Below are 10,898 nucleotides of genomic sequence, written 5' to 3'. Positions count from 1 at the left end.
AGTGTTAGCATGCCATAAACCATTCTTACTAATTCTTACTAAAAGCTGAAATGCACTGACAGCCACCAGGTGATGACCATACTAGATCATACCAAAACAGCCTGTGGGCGAACTTCAGTCGAAATTATTTGACGCATTGTAACAGTTAGACTTTTTAAACACATTTGCTGGGGCTATATTGTATAATAATGTTTTTTATGGGAGAGGTGAAGAGATAACACTGATTGATAAATCCTCCCACACACAACCTGTTCTTACTTTTCTACTTTCCCTCCTGCACACTGTGCACAGAAGGCTTTGTATTGGATGTACATGACAGTTTAAACTTTTCGGTTCACTTAAGTATACCGAACTACTATCAATCTAATTTAATCATTACAGTTTTACACATTGCCTTACTGTCGAATATGGAAATATTAGATCACGTAATCTATTCAATACATGACTTGTATTACACTATAATAATAAGGTACAAGGGGCTAAAGTCCCCCTGGGTAAAAGGCACATTTTATTTGATTTTCTCCCAAAACTCTAAAATAGCATCAAAACAACCACAGCACTCTCCTAAACACCTGTTTGTCACTATGCAACAACATTTTCTTTATCCACGAGGTCATTGCATGAAGTCAGTTTTGTTCAAGTGATTCAATCAAAAGTTTTTCAATAACTGTCCTCAATAAAAAGACTTTATAGATATTACAGTTTCATTTTCTGGTAATGCATGATTTTTTGTAAAGGTGCTTTGAAACTATGTGTGTTGCGAAAAGCGCTATACAAATAAAAATGACTTGACTTGTCCAAAAAGTGAAAGGATAGTATTTGGGGTAAAAAGCCCCCTGTTGCAGGTGCTAAAGGACCCTATTAAACACATTGTTTTTCTTAAGTGGAGCGAATAGATTTGTTATGAAAAATGTTCAGTGGGCTCACATTGACTGATCCAATCACAGTGGAGATTCATTTGTTAATAGAATACTTTAGATGCTATGAAATGCCAAATGTGATTGAAATTAACAGGAAATGTTTAACCCTTTTCTGAAGTGATTATTTTGAATAAGAATTATCTTAATTTGTTACTCAAAAAGCATCTTGCTGTCTCAAAAGTATTCTAATTTGTTGTCAAATCTGGTGCTATAACTCTTGCCCCTATAGCTACATGATACATCACTATAAATCACTGTGGGTTTAACCATCTGTTATTATTTCTTTTCACACAAATTATTTTGCTCCACCAATATTACACTTTGTAACCAGAAAAAAAAGCATCTTTTCCTTACGGTGTGCCTTTAGCACCACTGTACTACTGGCATATGTACATTTATTGTAAAGCCAGAGGAGGATGGGCTTCCCCAGCTGAGTCTAGTTCATCTCAATGTTTTTTCCCCTCTCCACTAACTTACATCCTATGGAGTTTTTTTCCTTGCCATAGTCACCATACTTTTGGCTCGCTCACTGGGGGTTTAAGACATTAAGGCATAACCTTCTGTAAACCTGCTATGAAACAATGTGTATTGTAAAAAGCACCATACAAATAAAAATGACTTGACTCATTGGCATGGATAACATTCCACAGCTGTTTACTGCAGCACACCTGAGGACAACACTGTCATAATACACAGACCAAAAATATTTAGGAGGGTACATTTAAGGAAATTATTCTTGTTGTTAAATACCCACATGTGTGAGGCAGGATAAACAGAATTCTCTGGCCCTGTTGCAAACACTATGAATCAAGGCAAAAGTGAGTCATGTCAGATTAGTTTCTCAGACACAAATCTAATTTTAATTTCCTCTACATATATTCCCCTTCTGTTTGTGAGTGAATCTGTTTAGTCACATCACTTGTGTACATTGCTGTATAAGTAAAGGTTCAGAGTCATATCTGAGAGGGTATTTTTTCTTTATTATGAATACATCCAGAAATATTATTCTTTTGCTACAGTATTTTATTCCAGAGCCTGTGGAACTGAATTATAGTTGATCCTGTCTTGTCCCCTTTTTGTTCTATTTCCCTTTGTCCATTTTTTCTATTTCCAGCGACCTCCAAACTTTGCTTTACCATGGCCTTTTTTACTGTGAGAGGTGAAAAATCAGGATAGGTAATACACAATTTTTTAAAAATTACTTTATGACAAAATGCTTAATAATGGGTCATCTAGTAATTTTGGTTCAAGAAATATTAATTTGAGAATGGGTTTGTGTGACTTACAACTTTTGAGCATGAGAAATCCTGTTCAGCAGAACGACAATCTGTTGAGAAGGAACCAAAGTTTAGTTAACTGAGACACTTTCTTTCCCCTCTTGCTTTCACACTTTCACTTCTTTTACTCTGTCTTTCTTTCTCCTGCCCATCTTAACACAAAGATTAGTACTTGCTTGAGTAAACTGACAAATTATCTTGCATTGTATCTTTCATTTGTTGCCAGTGCCTTCTTTCACCAAACCTCTGTTTTCTAAGAGAGAATCAACACCATTATACCTCATACTTCTGTCTCTTCATTTGATCCAAGAGGTCAAATTTCTCTGACTCCAGCTGGTAAACCCAGTTCCACATCTCCTGAGCTCGCTGCCTGTTTGTGAGAATAAAAGGAATAGGTATGAAGCAACACAGCCAAGTTAAATTCAGTGTGAACAGAGGCCTATTCATGCAAAATGGGAAGAGCAAGGCACACTCTGTATTTGAACTGCCGAAAGACAGATTTATTTATGGAAATATAAGAGACATATCATACATCAGCAAGCTTATGATTACAAAAACAAGCATCTGCCTATAGAAGAAAAAGATGCTAACAGACATCCATATGGTATATTCATTATAATAACATGCACGTGTGTGTGTGTGTTCACCTCAGCCCATCCTCTCGCAGGTTTTCGATACCTAGGGGAGAACGCCTCTCTGCAAGAGTCTTTCTCTTGATTTCTCGTCCAGTCAAGCGCTTCCCCCTTTTCTGCTCTGCCTATAACACAAGCACATCCGAACACACTTTATGTATACACAAAAAAGAATTCAAGTCTACATATGATAAAAACATGTTTACAGATAACTTGCTCATACCTTAGCTAAGAAGCCACCAAAGTTAGCCCCCATATTGGACAAAACCTTCTTCTTCTTGGCCTCATCTTCTGCTCTCTTCTTAGCCTCCTCATCCTCCTTTCTCTGACGTTCTTCCTGAGACAGAATACGGAAAATGAGACAGTGTAAATCATATCTTGGTGGATTTTATCAGTACTCAGTAGAGCATTCTGAGCATTTATGTATTAGGTTTTAAGTTTTATTTCTAATTTACCGCAATCCTTGTCTGCCTATCCCGTTCTTTCTCTGCTCTAACGCGCTGTTGCTCTGCTCTTTCTGCCCGCCGCCTTTCCTGTATGTGAGGAAGCAATGACAGAGAAAGAATGAATTATCGATATGTGGAGAAAGTTAACAGATAGCAATGAGAAATGTGAGTGAAAAAAAAGAAGCGATAAAAAAGGAGAAATTGAATGAAGAGGTCAAGGCTGGGAATGAGTTTAAGCTGTCAATTACATACAGGAAAAAAAGCTTACAATCCTCTCCTTTAGTCCAATCAGTTCTTCCTCTTCTTTCTTCCTCTGCTCAAAGTGGACATCAATTAAAGTCTGTAATTCTAGGAAGTCCTTCTCCATCCTTTTGCGGTGAATATCCTGAGAGAGGAAAAGGTTCATGATATTGTAAGGCTGGCACCAGAATTTCTACAACCAAAAGGTGCCATTTCCAGTATAAGTCAAAGAACTCTGCGAGAATCAACGTCATAGAACTCTCTCACAAAAGCCTGAATATCACCACAGTGTGATATCCCCCTCTTTGACCTACAATTGAAATGATCTCCTTTTTGTTAACAAGGTTAAACCCCAGGAAGTCAAGAACCCATTCACCCCCAAATTCTCATTGTTCAAAGGATAATACCATCTGGTTCACAATGTTTATTCTGTCTAGATATTTAAGGAAAGTTGGCAGGAAGCTCTGAGGATCTGTAAGCAGATCTCCCATGCTGTACCGCTGCATGTAGTTTTGTCAGGTATGCTTCTTTGACTTGACTTTTATTTTTAGTAATATTTGTTTATTCTGATCATGTGAATTGGCTTTGATTTGAATTTCTGCAACAATGTTTTATATCCTACCTGACAAATAAATTGTTATTATTTGATTTATTCTGAATTCCTCTGAAATCATTACTGGAGCTTAATATAGGAGGAAGCCATTTAAAGACTCTCAGTTTGAATTTAAACCACTCAGGACAACCAGGTAGGACAACCACCTAGGACAGTCGGGTAGGATTTGAATTTCAATAGACCAGGGTAGACCATACTGGAGCTTTAATATAGGAAAAACCACTCAGGACAACCGGGTAGGAGAAAGCCATTTAAAGACTCTGTCACTGCTCACCGCCCGTCTTAGCAAGTTGTATGTATGTGACTAAGCGGCAATATCGTCTGGTTATGAGACAAGCCAAACCAGACGATATTAGTTAACCCTACAACCGCTGACTAAGAACGGAACTGGCTATCCATTTTTGGGAGGTTTACGTAATTTAATAAAGGCCGGCGTAAGTCTCCAAAGATCAAAAGGACATTGAATAGAAGAGGATTTAGAGTAATCAATAACCTAAAAATGTTAAATTAAAAGAATGATCAGAAATTAATTAGAGCTTAAATATAAATTAGAGGTCAATTTTAAATTGGAGTCAGATTAATATAAAACTGGAGTCAGATAAAGTGAATAACGGAATCAAATGTGTGAATTAACAATAATTGCTTTACTTCAGCGCTCAGAAATGACAGAACAACGCAGAGACCTTCAAGGGCAATTTATTGAAGTTCCACTCTGGAATGGATAGATTATCTATCTATCTATCCATATTTTTTTACTTTTATCATAGTACAGTGGAGAAAGGACAGGAAATAATGGGGAAATGGAGTGTCAACACAAGACAGATTTGACATTGTGTTTGGGTAAAAGGGCACAGCTCAACATGTTTATGTACTAGACCCTGACTCAGACTTCTATTTGTCATTTAGACTATATATAAAACAATACTCAGTGCACTGTATAATTCGAGTCTCAACTTGTTGCACAATTAAACAAGTTGGACTGAAATGGTACTTACATCAAAATCTACCCGCTCACCCTCTGGGATCTTTGGAGGGGCAAGTTGTGGAACCATGGGTCTGGGTGAGAGAGAGTGATAAACAAGGAGCAAGGGAATTTGGGGAATAATTGCTTGAAGATAACTATGAGAATCTAGAGTGCGTCTGTTGAATTAATGAGCAACAGATGTATGCAAGTTAAAAAGAGTGTCTGAATACTTACTTGGGACGGGGTCTTTCCTCCTCTGAGTAATAAAAGCAGCACAGAAAAGGAAAAAAAGGAGACTTGTAAATTATGATCATGCACCACTTCCAATTCACACACAAATGCACAATATGGCAGTATTTTTGGTAACTCTTATCTTTTCACATTTCTCAAATATCTGGCAAAAATCTTTTGATTTCAGTTGGCCTCTTTCTTTGCAGAACAATCAGCTTTTTGAATAGGGCTGGTCCCTCTGAAGCATCATGGGACCGAAGGACACCATTGTGGATCATTTCAATAACTCTCAGTTCGCAGGCCATGATGGGGGAATTTCAAAATATTTTATTTTTAAGTTAGTTATTTATTGTAGTTCTTTAATGGTATAACATTCTGTAAAAAGCATGTCAGTGGTTAATGGCACAATGTTAGCTGCAAAAGGTGGATTTGAGCAAACATTTAAGGCCTGTTTACACTAAATCTGATGCAGGTAAAAGATACGAGGGTACTCTGATGAAAGAAATACGTTCAATACAAGCTAAGCTCTTTTAAGCAGCATTTGGCATAATGTTAATTACCACAGAAAATATTTTTGAACCGTCCCTCATTTATTTAAAAAAGAAAAATCTGGATTACAGTAAGTTGCTTACATTACAAGTAAATGGGGCCAGTCCATAAACATTTAAATACACATTGTTGCAAAAGTATAGCCATAAGACAAAAAAACATAATACATGTTAACATAATTTTAGTGTGATAAAAATTCTCGGTTCTACATTTAGTGTGATAAAATCATTTACAGGTTTACCAGCAACAAAGTTGTAATAATGGGTACAACTTTACACTGATTAGGTTAATAAGCGATTATATGACACTAAAATCATGGTAACAAGTATCATATTTTAATCTTGTGGCTATAATTTTGAAATAATGTGTATTTTTAACGTTTATGTACTGGCCCCATTCACTTCCATTGTAAGTGCCTCACTGTAACCGCAATTTTTACGTTGCAGAATTTATACAAAATACACTGTATACGAGTAACAAATCTAAAATATTTTTTGTGGTAATCAACATTATTTAATAAATGCTGTCGATTGAGCTTAACTTGTATTGAACCAGGAACATTCCTTAAACCAGCCTATGTTGGTTTGCTGATTTTAGCTGGTCTCCCAGCCTGTTCAAGCTGATCAACCAGCTGGCCTCCTAGCCTGACAAGCTGTCAAGTGCCCAAAATCAGACCAGACTGGGAGAACAGCTAACACCACAACAATTTAAAATAAAATGTTCACCTCTTGAAGAAAAAAGTCAGATACCTGAATAAATTGTTAAAATAAATGATTACATGGCTCTCTGGAATACTTGATTTGGATCAATGGCGCCATCTAGTGGTCTGATATTTCTGAGTAACAACTGCACTTCCACATACATACCACTTATCCACTTATTACGAGCCATGTTTACGATCACTGTGCGATCTCTACAAGCAAGCTAATAAAATCATTTAAACTCAAAGTTCAGATCAATGTTTAATGTCCATTTATTTATTTATTTGGCAAGTAGTGTTTTAAAAAAATATATTATTAAACTAACTTAATAAATAATTAGCTTACAAAAAAAATAAAAAAAAATAAAAAGATGGATTATTGTTGTATAATACATTGAACTGGAGATTATAGACCTTTATTGTTTTATTTTTAAAGTCTTGACAAACATATTTTCGTAGCAAAAATACAGAGCTGATCTGAATAGGCCTTAAGGCTAATTTGGGTATTCATCCAAAAACAGGGACAATGCATATAACCAATTAAATGTTTACCAAAAACGCCAAAAGAACTGTCCGTAAAACAGGGGGGCACTCCCTGCAGAAATAATAATAATTATAATTACATAATAAATTAATAACCACTTGCTTGATCTAGACAAAATAGGTGTAATTTTAAAGCCTAGAACCTGGACTTTACAATGCATATACAGTAGCTGATACTACAAATTCTTAAATAATGCTTTTTCATTTGCTGACAAATAAGAACTGTTTCATTCTCATCCTTTGCAAATTTGTTATCGCAACAATTATATTCAGAGTTGGTAAAACCATAAAAAGATGAGATGCCATGTGTTATGTATCGTTGGAAAGGTCTCAACTAGTAGAATGCAATGAGAATATTTGTTTTACTCAGAAACCAAACTACAGTGAGTATATAATAAACAGGAGTGGTCTTTTGTCAAATTTTTTCCTTATTACTTCCTGAAACAAACATATAACTTAGACAATGACATATCATAACTTACAGAAGACTATCCCGATTCAAACGAGCCCAAACACAACATCATATGATGAGTAGATCTTGAAATATTCCTCAAAGAGTGTACATGGAAAGACGATGCACAAGAGGGTGCTCAACACATGATGTGTGTGTATTTGTATGTGTGTGTGTGTGTGTGTGTGTGTGTGTGTGTGTGTGTGCACATGTCCGAGGACTTTGTGTGTGCAAACACACATCCACATACTGTATGTGCTCATCTAAAGGATTGGACTGCTCCTGAACACTTAATATTTCTGTATTTTATAGTCTAATCCATTCATTTCAAATGGCTGGTGATTTTTGACCGGGAACACAACAAGTGTAACAAACTGAACCAAAAAAAAAAACAAAAAAAAAAACAATTGTAAAGATATTTGTTTTGTGTTTTTAAGATAATGTGCCATATGTGAATAAAGTTAAGAAATGTTATTCTAATTGGAAGTAAAAAAAAAATGTTAAAAAAATTGCAAGAAGAAGAAAAAGTCGTCCGGGTCAAAATGACTGGAACACCACTAAAGGGTTAATTACATGCCTGTTAAAAACATGTAATCAAAAACCTTTTCTGTTTCACACAAAACAGTGACAAAATTCTGTAATTAATGCTCTAGTCAACAATAGTTCTACTTGCCATGCCTCATGAAGAAAATCAAGTATATCAGGTGATGAGTAAAGGTTGGGACAGTGCAGTTAATATTGTACGAAATTCAGGGATCAAGGTCAGGAGTTAAAGAGCCCATATTATGCTCATTTACAGGTTCATAATTTTATTTTGGGGGTCTACTAGAATAGGTTTACATGCTTTAATGTTCACATTTAAGCATTTCATGTTTTTCTCATACTGTACATTGCTGCAGCACCTCTTTTCACCCTCTGTCTGAAACACTCTGTTTTAGCTCTTGTCTCTTTAAAGCCCCTAGTCTGCTCTGATTGGTCAGCTGGCCCAGTCTGTTATGACTGGTCAACCGCTTAGAGTGTATGTCAGAAATGTAATGGCCCTTACCATAACTGAGTTTCAGCTTAAAGTAGCCCTTAGGCTGGCATTATGCAAATGTGTTACATAATTATGTAGTTGTGACACGGAAGTAATGGCTGGACTGCAAACCAGGTGTTTCAGGCAGTTCAGGAGCAGTGTTTTCTGTGGGAGAGAGTAACTCCCTTTGTCGTGGACTTTGTGCTTTGTAACTTTGCAGACCTTTTACATGCACAAACAGCTATATTACACACTAAAGGAAAGGTCAAATCCAAAAAGCATAATAGGGCCTCTTTAAAGGAAATTCTTTATCTAAAAGATTTCCGCCTACCCTCACCTTCTTCCTGAGTGTCCTCTGATGAATATAATGAAAGTGAAAGAATACAGGAACACATTAACAAAAGAGAGAAATGAGTAATGAGAAAATTAACATAAAATATGAATAAACAAGCTGACACTTAGCAGATAATGATGTTTTCTAAGAGCAGCTGTTGAAATGCTCTTTGAAAATTTCAACTTCCCATTATGTATCTGTGGCCACACCACCCAGTCATTACTGACCTTTTATATCTTTTAGGGGGAAAATGAGTTTTTCAAAGTCTTTCTCATACAGTGTACAGCCAAACATTTGCAAATGTGACAAACGTACATTTACTGTATAGACCTTATTCACAGCAGTGCCATTTAATTTTTGAGGGACAGACTTTTTTTCTCAATGTTTAGTGTGCGGAACAATCCAAAACTCTTTAAACAATAGTACAACCCACTGAAGACACTGTAAGTCTATAACTCACAGCCTCATTGTCATTCTTGTCAAAAAATCAAATATGGTGCTACTGTGAGAAATGTACATGGGATGCAATACTGTGCCTAAAATCAAGTATTACAAACAAAGTATAACAAAGTACCTTGATAGTCTGTATACTCCTGCTGCTCTGTAATTTAGGTCCAGCAAGGAAATATCACATAGGAAGAGGGAGAAGATAAAAGTAAGTTAAAAAAAAACAATTCAAACAACAAAGCAAAGCAAACTGTTACAGATAATTGTTTAAGGAGTCTACAACTTGGGCATTTAACGTAGTTCTCCTCATTAATCATGCTTTATCACATGCAGACCTATTTGTATTTCTTTCAAGTTCTTTCATTAGTGTCCATGTTGTGTCCTGTTTATTGGACTAATGCTGTTTTTGATGCATTATGAGCTTTGAATTGCTGAATTATGAGATTTCACACTTTGAACCCACTTGTGGGACTTTTTTTACCTGATCCAGCATCCTCTGCTGCCTCTTGCTCTTCTGCTTTCATAAATGCACAAAAAAATAATGACAGCATGATGGAAGAAGGGAGGATACAGTTGAATATCTTTTCTATATTTTTCTTTTTTTTTTTTCCTTTTACCATTTTATATTACATGACATATTTCAAAAGAAAATAAAATTGAATGAGCCAGAGAGACAAGGAAATATTGGAAAGGATTATAAGGAATTGGAAAGGAGCCCAGGATTATGCATGTGTACACCATTTGTTAGGGATGTAAGCTAATAGAAACATGAGATCAGTATGTAATAATAACCCTCCCAGGAAAAGGCAGGGTAACAGTAAGCCAAAGCACCCAATCAGGGCCATGCATGGCTCTGTAAAACCAATCAAAGCTCAGCATTCATATAGTGCATTCAAAGTCATTTTGGTGTAATTGGCCAGGCTTTATTGATAATCACTAAAGCTGAAGCTTTATTTGGCTGGGGCAAATACAAGTCAAGGATATATGTATGTACGTAAGTGACAAAAATCACAGAACAATTTAAATGGATGTCTACTCACCCTCTGCTTGTTCCCTAACAGACAGTTAAGACAGACAATAGGAAGAAAAAGAAAAAAACAATGAGCAGACAGGAGTGATACATGTGCCCTTTAATGTGATATTTTAAGCTCAATAGTTAATGTTAATAAATGAAAATACGTTACTAACTCATATTCCTCCTCTACATCAGACATGATGAAACTAGGAAAGAGAACAAAAGAGAGATTGATGTTTAAAAGTGCAAAGAAACATAAAAGAACACAACCCTTTATCTTAATAACAATTATTAAAGTGATAGTTCACTCAAAAATACAAATTCCATCATCATTTACTCATCCTCATGTCGTTCCAAATATGTGTGACTTTTATTTCGTGGAACACCAAAGAAGATGTTTAGGAATATTTTTATTAGGAACTGACAGCCTCAGTCACCATTCACTTTGTATGGACAAAAGATACAGTGTGTGTTGGGTAAATTGTTCAAAAAAGTAATCCACTTCAACTGACTAATTACTT

At 35.8% G+C, this 10,898-nt stretch overlaps 1 protein-coding gene across 2 annotated transcripts; it reads right to left on the bottom strand.

The window, feature by feature from the left end:
- Positions 1-1,862: 1,862 nt before the first annotated feature.
- Positions 1,863-10,410, bottom strand: LOC127450567 (troponin T, slow skeletal muscle-like). Of its 2 annotated transcripts, XM_051714802.1 has the most exons (12): positions 10,403-10,410; positions 9,844-9,876; positions 9,490-9,516; positions 5,327-5,348; positions 5,124-5,184; positions 3,544-3,660; positions 3,285-3,362; positions 3,053-3,166; positions 2,845-2,954; positions 2,477-2,567; positions 2,207-2,247; positions 1,863-2,070 (listed from the first exon to the last, which is right to left on the bottom strand). In XM_051714802.1, exons 5-12 carry the CDS (start codon positions 5,178-5,180, stop codon positions 2,025-2,027), a joined length of 654 nt encoding a protein of 217 aa, XP_051570762.1. In that variant the 5' UTR covers positions 5,181-5,184; positions 5,327-5,348; positions 9,490-9,516; positions 9,844-9,876; positions 10,403-10,410; the 3' UTR covers positions 1,863-2,024. The 2 variants fall into 2 exon arrangements, with proteins under 2 accessions (XP_051570762.1, XP_051570763.1); XM_051714803.1 differs by lacking the exons at positions 1,863-2,070; positions 2,207-2,247 and adding an exon at positions 8,919-8,936 and having other exon boundaries at positions 2,471-2,567.
- Positions 10,411-10,898: the final 488 nt, after the last annotated feature.

This window comes from Myxocyprinus asiaticus, chromosome 13, assembly GCF_019703515.2.
Source record: "Myxocyprinus asiaticus isolate MX2 ecotype Aquarium Trade chromosome 13, UBuf_Myxa_2, whole genome shotgun sequence".
In the NCBI taxonomy this organism is placed as follows: Eukaryota; Metazoa; Chordata; class Actinopteri; order Cypriniformes; family Catostomidae; genus Myxocyprinus; species Myxocyprinus asiaticus.
The sequence above is the reverse complement of the archived record's forward strand: the minus strand, read 5'-3'. Positions and strand labels throughout refer to the sequence as shown.